This window comes from Salvelinus namaycush, chromosome 10, assembly GCF_016432855.1.
Source record: "Salvelinus namaycush isolate Seneca chromosome 10, SaNama_1.0, whole genome shotgun sequence".
Classification (NCBI taxonomy): domain Eukaryota; kingdom Metazoa; phylum Chordata; class Actinopteri; order Salmoniformes; family Salmonidae; genus Salvelinus; species Salvelinus namaycush.
Window position 1 is genome coordinate 17,706,747 of NC_052316.1, and position 14,548 is coordinate 17,721,294.

The following is a 14,548-nucleotide window of genomic DNA, read 5'->3' on the forward strand; positions in this document are numbered from 1 at the left end:
TCAATGTAATTACGATTTAGTCAACGTAAAAATGTGTTAACAAGCAGACTGCTTTATGAGACAGCCAGGTAATTAGGAATTTTCTACGTTGACATTATAAAACAAATCTCATTTCGACAACGTGAAATAAAGACCGAAGAGAAAGTGTTTAGGATATAGGAATAAAGTCAGCAGTGAGATGAGAATTTGTTCAAAGAAGCACGCTGACTGATGGTTGCAGGTTAGGGAAGAGAACCACTGTGGAGAACTCACACTTTCACTTTGGAATGGGTTTAAAAAGTTGCCTGCCATCTCCCCATCATCCCGCGGAGTTCCCGGGGGGTTATTCATGCCTGCCATGTTGTTGGGAGAATTCTACACAAAACAGAGAAAGAAACAAATCAAGATTTACCAAGACAGGCCTTTCCACTATCATCAGCCTTTTCTAGTGACTGGATGTCATCATAAAGGGCCATTATTGAATTTCTGGCAGCTTTGGGTCCAAACCAAATCATCAGTATTATAAGTGCTTTGGATAAACTTTAGCTGATGGGTGTGCGTTGAAATGAATGTAAGTCTATCTAATATGGAGTCTTTTATAGAGGCTTACCTTTGGCAACCCATCCATGTCACCAGAGCCTGAAAACAACGAGAGAGAGAGAGAGATTGACATGAGAGAAAAGCTCATCACTGTAAAGCTATAATCAACATCTCTGGCTGGGGATCACATTCAACACTTAACACAGCTAATGTACTTTAATTAAGCTATTTGTTTCAAATACAGATGAGACCCAACTTCATTGGCTTCATCGATCATGTCTCACCTGTCTACATAATCAATGTGCCTGCGTGCTGCCCACATAATCTGCTTCCACTTCAATCAATACTACTATGAAGGGAGCATTCCCTCTACCATCCACAAGAGGGCATTGTCACAATAGGAAAGTGCTACTTCTCACAGAACTCAGCTACCGATTTTCAACAATTTTAACTAGATTCTACGGTAGTTCTAAATTACTGCCTAATATTGACACACAATTTTCTGAAATGTAAATGGTCCTGTTCATCACAATGGTTAAACAAATTCCAGACAAAAGTTGTACATGCTGACAGAGAAGAATATTCTAAATGATTGATCAGCTGATCGCTGCTGTTAAAACTCACCTAGCGATCCGTTCATATGGTGTGGCTCCATGCTTCCCATTCCACCCATTGGGCCATCAGGGCCCGGCCCCATCGGGAACTGTAAAAAAGTTACAACTTACTGAACTTTGTCATTATCATATTCAATTGTATAATGATCACCTCTACCGATTCGAAAACAGGAAACTCATGAAAAACAAAGAGCCCGCTTACATTAGGTCTGTTACCACCAGGGCCAATAGGATTCATCATTGTGTAGATGTTTTCACTGGAATTTGTGGAGTCTGGTGAGAAGGAAACAGTTAGTCCAGGCTACAGTAACTGAGCACAACTACACAGTGTTGTTCTGTATTTCCTTCAGCCACATGCATGGACAGCTTTGAGATTGAACTCTACAAAACCACCAAACATGACAATGCTCCATACAGACACACGCAGGTTATAATTAATCTAGCCACATGGATTGGGAAAGCCTAATGTCTCACACTTTTCATATCTCATGTTTCCATGAACTTGGGGTTAAATCCTGATGACTACAGTAGAAAGTAAACAAGACCAGCACATCATGTTGCTCTCCTTGTGTCTCCATCCTGAATAGAATATGAGGATAGAGGTGACCTTGAGCTGACATTGCAGTGTGGTGATAGTAGAAGATACATGTATATAACAAATTAAGGGATAGATAAGAGAGAATGAGTGAAAGAGAGAGGGAACAAGAGGGAGAGAGAAGGGGAGCAAGTGAGAGAGCAAGAGAAAGGGAGAAAAAGAAAGAGAGTGTGGGGTTTGATGGCTGTTTGTGGCCCTGGGTGTAGGTTGTGCAGCAGGTTGTGCAGTCGTGACGGAGGGTGTGGCGGAGTGTGGGGGGGGGCCTTGGCGACTGCAGTGGAAAACTGTGTTCCAGCTCTACGTGTAAGGAGCACTGTGCACAGGTTGCCCAGGCAACGCATCACAATAGAAGTATGTATATAAATAATAAATAGTGGACACAAAAAGAAACCGCTCCACACCCGAACAAAAACTGCACATCCACAGGATGTTAGACCAGAGCGGTTTGTTCTGTCTGTGCTGTCCTCAACAGGAACATCAGACTGATCACAGTCAGATGATCACAGCTCAATACTCTGCTAATTTACACAGGTCCAGTATAGACGACACATAAATAGCTACGCTTGTTTAACATACAAATCACTCAATATGTCAGTGTGGCTGTGCCCACAAAGTAAATGAGCACTGGGAGTTTAATTAGAGTGGGATTAGTGAGGAGGCACATGGAGACAAATAAGTAGGACGAACCTCCTGGGCTAGGCATGATGGGAGTTCCTGGTGGGCCTCCGCCCCCTGGAGGACCCTGGGATAAAGACGAGAGGAGAGAGAGATTTAGAGGAATGATATTCCCAAAACATCTGGACATATAAAGTAGCAGTCAGATGTCAGCTATGGCCAACAATACTAGTCATTGTTTAGGCTTGAGACTTACCACATAGTTTCCTGGAGATGAGGAGGAATAGGCTATCTATAGAGAGAAAACAGAAAGGGGACACAATCAGTAAACTTGTGACTTTCACAACAAAGAAATGGCTCTAAAAACCAATAAGGCATTAGAGTGATTGAGAAGGTGAGTGAGCAGGACTTACTGAGTTTGCGTTGGGATTGGGCCAACCTCGACCTCCAGGACCCCTGACACAGACAGAGGGGAGGAGAAGAGGTTGTGTGAGAGAGGTTCACTGCAGAACAAATTAGAGCTTGTATTCCCTCATATTGTTGCTTGTCAAATATTCTTACGTCCCATCAGTGCTATTAATAGAAATTGTATTAGTAATTCAGATATTTGGACAAAATAAAACATCATAGTAAGTAGATGGAGGTGATGAAATGCCTTTGGAGAATGACTGTACTTACATGTTCATCCCTGGCATTCCTGGCCCCATCGAGTTGGGAGGAGGCCTCATTCCACCACCATAGTTCTACACAGAGAGAGGAACACACAGCGTCAACCTTTCATACTACCGAGGAGAATACATGCCAGGGATCACACTCTCATTTGTTCCGTTTGAGCCAGGCGCTGAGATTTTAATGACTCAATCCTGATTAGTAATGTATGTGTATAACGATAACAGGGGCAGACTTGTGTGTGTCTAAGTTGTGATGTGATGGCTGCACAGTGGGAGCTTGGCAGGACGGCAGCGTGGGGCAGGACACAGAGCAGCTCCACTCAGAGGTAGAGTTTTGTTCAGCAGACGATTACACTTGTCGAGCAGATGCCGCACCAGCTGCTGAATTGTTGACTGCCAAAGTCACACAGTAAGGGAGGCGGGGAGAAGGGCAGCAGGGCACAGAGGGCCACGATGCTCAAACTGACTGACTTGGTGATTGGAAACTAGACAGCGGAATTAAAAACTCAACGAGGAGAGAGTGGTACTTGAGAGGTATTATGTCAGGCTTGCTTTGAGACCGATAGAAAAAGGTTGAGACTAAATGTATGGAATAAAGTAGAGATGAATAAAACCTTGTGTGTTCAGTGTGTTGTGCTGTAAAGGGACATGGGGTTCATGGACAGAGGGGTGGAGCAGCAGACTTTAGGGGAGAGGGATGGTGCCTGGCTGTACCTGTGGGCCCATGCCGCCCATCCCTCTGGGGGGGTTCATCCGCATCGGGCCGCCCATGTTTGGATGTCCTGGAGGAGGAACGATTGAGAGAAAGTTGTCAGCATGGAACAATTTCAGACCAAATACATTCTACAAGCACATATCCTTAAGTTATACCCTGTGGTCTGGTGGGATCCAGACTGTTTGGCAGGAGTGGTTGTGACCCTGGGACTCCCACAGGTGGCTGAAGGAAGACGGGAGAGAGAGAAACATTAGCACAGAGCATTCAACTCCCTAAAAATGTACACCTCAGAGATAGATACCTTACCTGATTTGGCATGCGAAGTGAGGGACGAGGTCCACCTGGGTACCGTGGGGACATGAAAGGCTGTGGGGAGGACAGATGTTAACGTTAGTCCTATCCATCATGCTACTGTGTTACTTGCAGCTGTCAACAGGGGGAGCCATTGTGCTGGAGAAAAAGCTCCAAGTTTGAAGGTGCTTTGTTGTCATTCTACACAAGGCAAAGGTTGTGTCAGGGTTCTGAAGACCAGTCCTCAGATGCTGAAAACAAATAGAACATACAGAGACAGAGAGACAGATATATAGCTGAGGGTGAACATGGTTGTGGGTGACGCAGCATGTTGAATGAGGGAACAGTAGCGGATGAGGGTACAGATGGGTGGTGGATGTGGTTGGGAGGGTGTGCAGGAGGGTAGTGAAGAATACACAAACCTACATCTGTTTTTCCATATGCATCCACACACTGTACTGACCATCGTACCACAGAGAGCTACAACAAACATTTCTACATTGTGATGCAACCACAGAAAATAGCTCAACGTATCTAACGAAACAATACAATTCGGAAAATAATTTAATCCATCAAGGGATAACAAACTTAAATATAATATAATCATCAAGAGTGCAACTAACCAGTGTGATTGACAGTAAATCATTACAAACACATTATCACGCTATAAGAAATGCGTACAGGCAGGCGAAACATGACACCATGACAACAAAGAAACAGGCTTTCAGAGCCAATTAAACGCAAGCTACTAGTTGGGCGAGGGGAAACGAGGCCAGCTGGAGGACAGCTTATATAATGACCAGGCCCTGAAGGGAAAGACTGCCGTTTCCCCTCCACCCCCTCTCTCTCCCCTTAGGTCCCTCCCTGTCTCTCTCTCTCCCAATCTCCATCTCTCTCCCTCTGCCTTTGTCTTAGCCAAGTTGTGGTGAGTTTGTGTACGAGCGCTCCACAGTGTCAGGCCCTGCTGCAATATTAATGGGATATTGATGGGAGATGGGATAGTGAGTGCTGGGCTTAGGAAGAGGAGAGAGTCGGCCTGCTCCTCCCCTCCTCTCCTTCCTACAGCTGGGCCAACACAGCTGAATTATTTATCCTATCTACAGCGTCATGGCCACTGTCTGTCTGTCCACAACTAGGTAGCAGGGCAGTTTGTATAGACATATGTTGTGGGGGGTGGGAGCCAGGTTAGGAGTGGGGGTAGGGGGAGAGGGGGTGTGGATGAGTGAGTGAGTGAGAAAGATAAGGAGTGAGTGGGTGTAGAAGAGGAAGAGAGGGAGGAAGAGAACAGAGGCCTCTCTGTGTGAGTGGATAGGCAGAGGGAGATAGTGATTGAGTGAGAAAGTGGAAGAGGGACTGCCTGCCTGTGTGAGAAACACTCTTTTCACGCCACAAGTTACGTTTTCATAGCAGGTTAGGAGAAATTATGCAGCAGGTAGGGGGAATGTGGCAGGTTAGGAGAATTAGGTTAGGAAAGGGGTTAGGGTTAGCGAAAATGCTCTTCTAACCTGCTAAGAAAATCCCTTCCGGGCGTATCTGTATCGACGTGGCGCGAAAAAAAGGTTTGTCCCTGCCTGTGCAGCGAAAGGCGAGGGAGAGGGGGCAGAGTGTGTGTGAGAGACCAGGGTGTGTGTGAGTGTGTCTTACCTGGCCGTGAGGTCCCATCATAGGGTTGTTGGGGTTGTGTGGGGGTGGCTGTGCGTGGGGTGACGGCTGGGAGCCGGGAGGTCCCTTTAAGAGAGAAGAGAGAGGGAGATGAGTGATACAGTGATGCTTGGAGGACCATGGACTGAACCTGGCTGTAGCTGCTCCGTCTACCTCACAATAACAGCAGCACAGGACAGAAGCAGCAGTACAATACACCACTATGGCTAACTGTTCATAATGCCTGTACCGTAGATCACTACCACAACACATATGAATGTATGGATCTCCAATATAGTTATTTAAATGCATCATACATCTTTGTGTTGAATAATATGTCCAATGAAATGAAATTAACACAATGAATCTCTTAAACTTAATTTCTAACCAACAGAACATCTATCTGTGTAAAAAAAAGATGGCTGAGATGACAAAAGAGCTGATCATATACAGGAACTATGTAAACATATGACATATGGAACAACTGATAACTAACCTCAGATAACCTGCTAAGCAACCACGTTCAAACCAGGACCTGTTCCGACTTTAACAAGCCATATGTAAACCCAGAGTCATACAGTGTACAGAGAGGAGACCACACACGTTCACAGCCACGTGTTATCAACCAGCCTGTGAACCTCCATGAGACCTGAAGCACTCAGGTAACCATGCAACACACACACACACACACACACACACACACACACACACACACTACCCTTGAAGCCTTCAGGTAATGTTGCAGACTGGTAATCCTGCCCTTTCAAAATCAGCAATACCAGACACACACCTGTATGAGTACCAAGCCCATCCACCAACACATACGTCCCCATTTCACCTGAACGTCTTTTCACTGCAGCAGAGAGACACTGATCGTTTGCAGGTCTTTGCACCTGGCCAGGAGACAATTCTACTATTCAACGTCATCTCACTAGGATCCGACCTGTCTGATGAAACCTAATTCTCGGTAAATCAAACAAGCTCTCTTCAGTTCCAACAGACCAAGCAGCAGCAGCTGCACAGATACCAGCAGCATCTTCTCATTCTCACCCACCATGAGAAGCTCTGGCACCGGGGAGATGGTGGTGAGCTGATAGAGGAGAGCAGTGAAAACCCGTGGGCACTGCTTGAGCAGAATAAACAAAGGAATAAAAACCTTGACTCTAATGCATTCAACTATTATTTCATAAAAGATGAATTACAGATGCAGTACAGAAATGCTTCAGCCCGAGAAGTCAAGCAGCAAGTCAAACCTGGGTGGTTGAGAGGTGTACATGGTAAATGGGGTAGGCAGTCAGCCATTGTCCTCCTCAGCCACCTCACGTACAGGCTTCTCCATGCGAGAGCCATGTTGATAAAGGCACATAGCTGTGGATCTATGAGGAGCTCTTGAGATGAAGTGTTTGCAGCGTGGTGTATTGAATCCACATAAATTGTTGCCCAATAGAGCGTTTCACATGAAGTCTTCACAAGTATGTGTTTTGTATATAAAACCCACTTACCATAGTGGCCTTGTGCTTTCATTCCCAATTCTTACCAATATAGAGTGGAGACAAATATTCCATTTTTAAATGGTAACAAATGTGACTGCATCTATAGAGTGGTAGCTCTGACATACTGTAAGTGTTCTAGAAATGACTGAGGTGGGTCCTGAGCAGCGTTTTGGGTTGTGGTTAACACCAGCTGCGCTTGCTGGCCTCAGCAGGTTAGCATGGAGGGCTAGCGCTGCAGTGGAAGCGCCGTCCATCCGTCAGACCCCAGAGTTATTATTGTTGGGGAGTCTGTCGTAGCAGTTTTTCTAACAAGCCACCCCTGCAGAGCCAGGCAACACTAGCCCAGCTGCTGTAACCTGCAGCCCCCAGCTCCTCCTCTCTTTATCTGGCCCTCTATAATACCTTATAATGGAGCTCCACTCGCTACTCTGGCCTCCCTCAGTCTCCATGCTATTAGGACTGAATGGGGAAGCATATGGCATTCATGAGGTTTGCGGTCCCTTCGATGTGTGCCTGCAGAGAGAGAAAGGGACTAGGCCAATCCGCGTCTGTAAAACAACGCGGCTGGACTGCGTGTGGGTGTCTGTGCGAGTGTCTGTGTTTGTAAGAGAGAGACGGGGGGACGGGGACGGGGGGGGGGTAAATGAAGCAATTAATACAATCATTTTCAACCCAGCTAAGGAGATAACAGCTTGGCAGCGTACCACAAACCTATCAACAACCCCCCCCCCCCCCCCCCCCCCCCCGGCGTACTCCCAGACTCCCCCTCCTCAGATCTGCATTAGGAAGAACACAACACCTCTGCTACTGCTATCTCTGAAGGGGTAGTAACACTGAACACAGAACGGATGGCTATACTGAGCCAGTCATGTGTATGCATGTACCGTATATACAGTACCGCCCACCACCACAAGAGGGCAGTGTGGAACTACTGAGAGAGGCAGGCAGAGCACAAAGCCAAACTGAAACGCAACAAACAAAGCCTGGATGAACAACAGCACAATGCACACTCATTGTCATTCCTTTCTTACATTCCAGCGGGCAGAGGCAGCAGCTCTACATGCTCATGGCATGGCAACATGTCAGCTCGGTGGGGAGAGACTGCCCCGAGTGTTTTTCCCCCCGAGGAGACTGGAGAACAGTGCGCTGACAGTCGTTTAGCATGTTTCTGTGAGTCACTGCCGTGTATCTATGATTCCTGCCTCAGCGGTCAGGAATGTCAGTCGATATGCTACTTCCAGACTAGGCTACAGACAGACCGTTGATAGAGTGAACAACAGAGTGGTTGGTAGTGGAGAGAGAGAAAGGGTTGGCCCTGGAATGCCAACATTCCTTCTCCAGTGGTCCCATTCACTCATCACTTCTTCTACTAAGCATTTTCAAACTTTTACCTCTAGGATCCAGTCTAACCTACCAGAGACCAAGCCATCTCCAAACACAATGGGTAGTCCAACTCAGAGTTCAGCACCTGATTCTCAACAAGAGAGTAGCTACTATACCTAAGCTAGACAGGTCTACCTATCGGTACCTCGACTCAGACACATTCAACTGACCTCAAACTCAGTTAGTCTTGATTTAGAGTTTACACCCGGGCTACAGAACTACGATACGTTCAATTGTGATCCAACTTCAATGACAGTTAGTGACTATGGAGAGACATTCCTGTAACAGTACATATAGATTAGAAAGCATCTGTTCCATTTATCACCACCGTTTACTCCTTCAGTGTTTGTAATACCAATGGATTGACATTGTTTTCTTCGATCCCCACTGGGCCAACATGCTGTTAGTGTGTGCCGGCAGTTTCTCCTTGTCCTCTCCTAGTGTGAGTTGGGCCTGCCCTTCCCAGAGGGGCTGCTGCAGTGGAGTTTTGGCATGAGGATTATTAAGCGGGCTGACCCCTGCTATACCAGGGAGAATCGCAGATCCGGGCCAGACGCCAACATGCAGGCTTTGTGGTCCTCCTTCCACACATCTCTCGCTCCTCTCTTGCAAGAGCCTGAACTGAGTCCTGGCCTGCAAGGTACAGATTAGGGGAGTCTTGAAGCTGCGGGGCCCCCCCCTTTACCCCCCGCCCAGTCTTCGCTTTCTGGGCTGCTGCTACCACGGCAGTGCTAGGGTCACCTATGTTAATTACCGCTCTCCTCTGCATCTGGGGCGGATGCTAGAAAACACACTGCCTGCTACTACTGTACACACACACACACACACACACACACACACACACACACACACACACACACACACACACACACACACACTGCCATGCACAATCATACTGTATGCAGTACTGTACACCCTAGCAAGCACCTTCTGAAACGCTCTGATTTATGCACTACTTTTGAATACTTTTTCATGTACTTCCTTCCCTAACCGAAAGAGACAGTCAGACAGGTCAGGAGACATGAGGAGAGAGAAAGGATGTGGAAGATTGAGGAATGGTGAAAGAATAGAGGAAGGTAGCTGAATCCTGCAAAAAGGAGAGGTTAGCAGAAGAAAGAGGGGGCAGAGACAGGAGTTTGTGTGTGTGTGAGAGAGAGAAAGAGAGAGCGAGAGCGAGAAAGCAAAAGAGAGAGGTAGCAGGCACATGGAGGGAGGAGAGGAGGAAGGTCATTAGTAGACAGAAGACAGCGCTTGTCCATAACAGTGAAGTGTTTACCATTTTCACTGGGAGCTTTCAGAACACCACAACTCCTCTACAGAGGTCTAAGCTTGGATAAGACATATAGTAGTACAAACAGAAGTAACACATGATTAGCAAGATCTTACTGTGCATAGGCAACAACAACATTAGACTACATGACTGGGAGGAGCAGTCTGTTAGAGAGCTCTCTGTGTGTGTTTCCCTCTACAGTACACCAGTTTAAAATGATGCCAAGGGAATAACTGGTGTCATCGTTGCTCCATACTATATACTACTACACACTGATCCACAGCATTGTTCCGGCCTCAGTGTCCACTTGCTGGGGGAACTTGATAGCACACATATGAAGCTCTGGAGGGAGCAGCGTGTGTGTGTGTGTGTGTGTGTGTGTGTGTGTGTGTGTGTGTGTGTGTGTGTGTGTGTGTGTGTGTGTGTGTGTGTGTGTGTGTTGCAGGCTCTCGTTTCACACTCCTTCCCTCCTCTCTCTCTTGCCTGACTGGCCGCTGAGCAGGGAGGGAATTGCTGCAGTGGAGAACACTGGAGCAAGACTTCCTCCCCCCCCTTATCTGTCTCTCTCCATCTCAGCCTCCACTCTCCCTGTCTGTCTCTCTCTCCCTCCCTCCCTGTCTGTCTGTCTGTCTGCCTCTCTCACTCTCTGCCCCCCCCCCCCTCTCTCTCTGTCCCTCTCTCCCTCCAATGCACGCAGCAGACTATTTATGGAAAGCAATGTCACTCACGCAACACCATCAGATAGCAGCTCCCTGCTCTGATCACTCCACATACATCATTAACATTGCCTACGACCCCAGCACGCACACACTCTACCTCCCTCTCTACCTCCCTCCCTATAAAACCCCCACACCGAGACAACGTGGAAACCATATTTGCTTCATGACATTTACAAGTGTTATTTTCAGGATATTTTTTAGCTATGGTGTGTGTGTGTGTTCGTGTGCGTACGCACAGTCAGATAGGGTTTGTGCCCCCATCATCAGGTGATCTCCCTAGCCTCCCAGACAGTCATCAGAGAGCAGTGATGACAGAAGGAATTAGAGGAGCAACACAACCCAGAGAAACATCTCCCTCCCATCCCAACCTCCCTGGCCACACAGACTGATGGAGGGAGTGGACACAAGGACATATGGGAAAGAAAGAGAAAGACAGAGTGATAGAGACAGAGACAGAGTGATAGAGACAGAGACAGAGCGAGCGAGACAGAGAGAGCGAGACAGACAGAGCTAGAGAGAGCGAGTGAGACAGAGAGAGCGAGACAGACAGAGCTAGAGAGAGCGAGAGAGACAGAGAGAGCGAGAGAGACAGAGCTAGAGAGAGCGAGTGAGAGAGAGAGCGAGACAGACAGAGCTAGAGAGAGCGAGAGAGACAGAGAGAGCGAGAGAGACAGAGACAGAGACAGAGACAGAGAGAGCGAGAGAGAGCGAGAGAGTGCGAGAGAGACAGAGACATAGAGCGAGAGCGAGCGAGACAGAGACATAGAGCGAGAGAGAGCGAGAGCGAGACATAGACAGAGAGAGCGAGACAGAGAGAGCGAGACAGAGAGAGCGAGACAGAGAGAGCGAGACAGAGAGAGCGAGACATAGACAGAGAGAGCGAGACATAGACAGAGAGAGCGAGACATAGACAGAGAGAGCGAGACATAGACAGAGAGAGCGAGACATAGACAGAGAGAGCGAGACAGACAGAGAGAGCGAGACAGACAGAGAGAGCGAGACAGACAGAGAGAGCGAGACAGACAGAGAGAGCGAGACAGACAGAGAGAGCGAGACAGACAGAGAGAGCGAGACATCTGGACAGGGATTAGGTCAGCTAAAGAGACTAAAAAAGGAGGTGGAGAGGGGGATAGGTTTAGCATGTTGTGGGTTTGAGGGTATGGACAAAGAGAGAGAAATAGAGGTTTTACTTGAAAGAAGCCCGGGGGCATGGGTCCGCCAGGCATGCCATCGTTGGGGGGCATGTTGCCCATCACCGGACTGGGGGCAGCGGCTGCACTCTGTAAAACACAAAGGAAACACACACACACTTAGTACTCTGAAACACACACACACACACACACACTACTCAGAAACACAGATTAAAACGCTGTATACACATACAGTACCAGACAAGACACACCTACTCATTCAAGGGTTTTTCTTAATTTTCTACATTGTAGAATAATAGTTAAGACATCAAAACTATGAAATAACACATATGGAATCATGTAGTAACCAAAAAAAGTGTTAAACAAATCAAAATATATTTTATATTTCATATTCTTCAAAGTAGCCACCCTTTGCCTTGATGAAAGCTTTGCACACTCTTGGCATTTTCTCAACAAGCTCATGAGATAGTCACCTGAAATGCATTTGTGACAAGGTAGGGGTGGTCAGGGAAGATGGCCCTATTTGGTAAAAGACCAAGTCCATATTATGGCAAGAACAGCTCAAATAAGCAAAGAGAAACAACTGTCCATCATTACTTAAAGACATGAAGGTCAGTCAATACGGAACATTTCAAGAACTGAAAGTTTCTTCAAGTGCAGTCGCAAAAACCATCAAACTCTATGATGAAACTGGCTCTAATGATGACCGCTACAGGAAAGGAAGACCCAGAATTACCTCTGCTGCAGAGGATAAGTTCATTAGAGTTACCAGCCTCAGAAATTGAAGCCCATATAAATTCTTCACAGAGTTCAAGTAACAGACACATCTCAACATCAACTGTTCAGAGGAGACTGAGTGAATCAGGTCTTCATGGTCAAATTGCTGCAAAGAAACCACTACTAAAGGACACCAATAATAATAAGAGACTTGCTTGGTCCAAGAAACACGAGCAATGGACATTAGACTGGAGGAAATCTGTCCTTTGGTCTGACGAGTCCAAATTTGAGATTTTCGGTTCCAACCACCGTGTCTTTTTGTGAGACGCTGAGTAGGAGAATGGATGATATCTGCATGTGTGGTTCCCACCATGAAGCATGGAGGTGGTGTGATGGTGCTTTGCTGGTGAAATTGTCTGTGATTTATTTAGAATTCAAGGCACACTTAACCAGCATGGCTGCCACAGCATTCTGCAGCAATACACCATCCCCAAGCATGCAAAGCAGTCATCAAGGCAAAGGGTTGCTACTTTGAAGAATCTAAAATGTTTTTTTTTTTTTTTTGGTTACTACATGATTCCATATGTGTTACTTCATAGTTTTGATGTCTTCACTATTATTCTACAATGTAGAATAGTAAAAATAAAGAAAAACCATTGAATGAGTAGGTGTCCAACCTTTTGACTCGTACTGTACGTCATACACACTCTCACCACAAGAGTCTGACGTGGCCTAGCTTCCACTGCTTGGTGTGTTTTTTCAACACGAGGAAGGACATTAGCGAGACATTGATTGTTTGGGTGGTTTTGGCGTTTTCAGACAGCGGGAGGAATTGGCGGAGAAAAACGACGCAGTTACAGCGTAACGTTTATCTGGAACATGAATGTCTGGCTCAGATTGCTTCTCCGTCGCCGCATTAAGACGATATTAAAAAAAGACAAGCATCTGTCGGTCTATGAATCTGTGAACATTTATGCTGAGTAGAAATAAAAACACAGGGCATGGATGGAGTATATGTGTCTGGCTAGCTCTGGTGAAATCTCTCCTAAGCAGTTAAATGGGGTTTGGGTTTGGAGACCCCTCCCCCAATGTATGTACTGTATGTAAGGCAGTGGCTGGGTCTGTTGTGTGTTTCCCAGGCTGTCTATTCACCAGGCAGCACCCAGTGAAGGGGATTACACAGCTGCCCAGAGCCCCCCACCCCTCCTCTCCTCTCCCCCACTGTAACCAGATCCCTGACCCCTATCGGCCCAGAAACTCACTAACGGGCCCTGGGACCACAAGGCACAGCGCATGCACAAGCGCGCACACACACACAATGGCTGCTACCCCTGGTGTGAGGGTGTGAAGCCGTAAGCCCCACGGGCACCGTCAGGGACTGAGAGCAGAACACACCCAGAGGGGCCAGCCCATGACACACAAACAAACACACTCACACAGCTTCTCCGCCTTAGTGTATATAAAAAGCGTGTGATGAGATTGCAAGATAATGGTAGTAAAGAAGATGTTTTCATTACATACAGTTGAACCAGGTGCCACTGAACAGAGGCTGTATACCTTCTGCTTTATTCAGCAGGCAAAAGAAAATAGTGACTGTATAAATGGTGGATTATAATTTTCTCTGCAGCTTCAACAACAACAAAAAGAGAAGAGTGGGAGAAGGAAAGAGAGGAGAGAGGGGGAAGTGAGTGGGAGAGCAGAGTGAAAGGCGAGAGGGCAGAGGGGAGGGGAGTGAGTGAGCGGAGGTGGTTAACAGAGTTTGTCAGCACGTATTTACTCAATGGCAGTGGTTAGTCCAGCACAGTGGAGCCATCATGTTGGCTGATTGGCCTCGTGTGCCATTTACACACTACTGCCATCATGTTGAGGCTAGAAAACCCTCAGAAACAAACACGGCAGCACTCCGCATGTTAAACATGTCAGGGCCGAGCCAGTGGAAGAACCATGGAGACACAGACTGGACTGAACCAAAAATGGGTATGATGGCGGCACACGGGAACTGTCATTGCAGACTACTGTCTCATCCAGACTCCAGGTAGGTCTATGACACATAGGGCTCTGACGGTCATGACATTTTGGATAGCGGTTATTGTTCAACCAAAACATATACCAAAATAATATAAATACTTGAGTATATATATGAGGGATAAAAGA

General features: G+C 46.8%; 1 protein-coding gene across 1 annotated transcript in view; it reads right to left on the minus strand.

Moving 5' to 3' along the window:
- The window catches only part of LOC120054786 (single-stranded DNA-binding protein 3), an 88,332-nt gene that overhangs the window by 3,508 nt on the left and 70,276 nt on the right, over positions 1 to 14,548 (minus strand). The window contains exons 5-17 of the mRNA XM_039002409.1: positions 11,717 to 11,806; positions 5,665 to 5,748; positions 4,036 to 4,095; positions 3,885 to 3,951; positions 3,729 to 3,796; positions 3,022 to 3,086; positions 2,757 to 2,799; positions 2,600 to 2,635; positions 2,416 to 2,470; positions 1,336 to 1,406; positions 1,144 to 1,222; positions 590 to 618; positions 253 to 354 (exon numbers count right to left, since the gene is read on the minus strand). Coding sequence (XP_038858337.1) covers positions 253 to 354; positions 590 to 618; positions 1,144 to 1,222; positions 1,336 to 1,406; positions 2,416 to 2,470; positions 2,600 to 2,635; positions 2,757 to 2,799; positions 3,022 to 3,086; positions 3,729 to 3,796; positions 3,885 to 3,951; positions 4,036 to 4,095; positions 5,665 to 5,748; positions 11,717 to 11,806 — 849 coding nt within the window. The remainder of the gene's footprint in view (positions 1 to 252; positions 355 to 589; positions 619 to 1,143; positions 1,223 to 1,335; positions 1,407 to 2,415; positions 2,471 to 2,599; positions 2,636 to 2,756; positions 2,800 to 3,021; positions 3,087 to 3,728; positions 3,797 to 3,884; positions 3,952 to 4,035; positions 4,096 to 5,664; positions 5,749 to 11,716; positions 11,807 to 14,548) is intronic.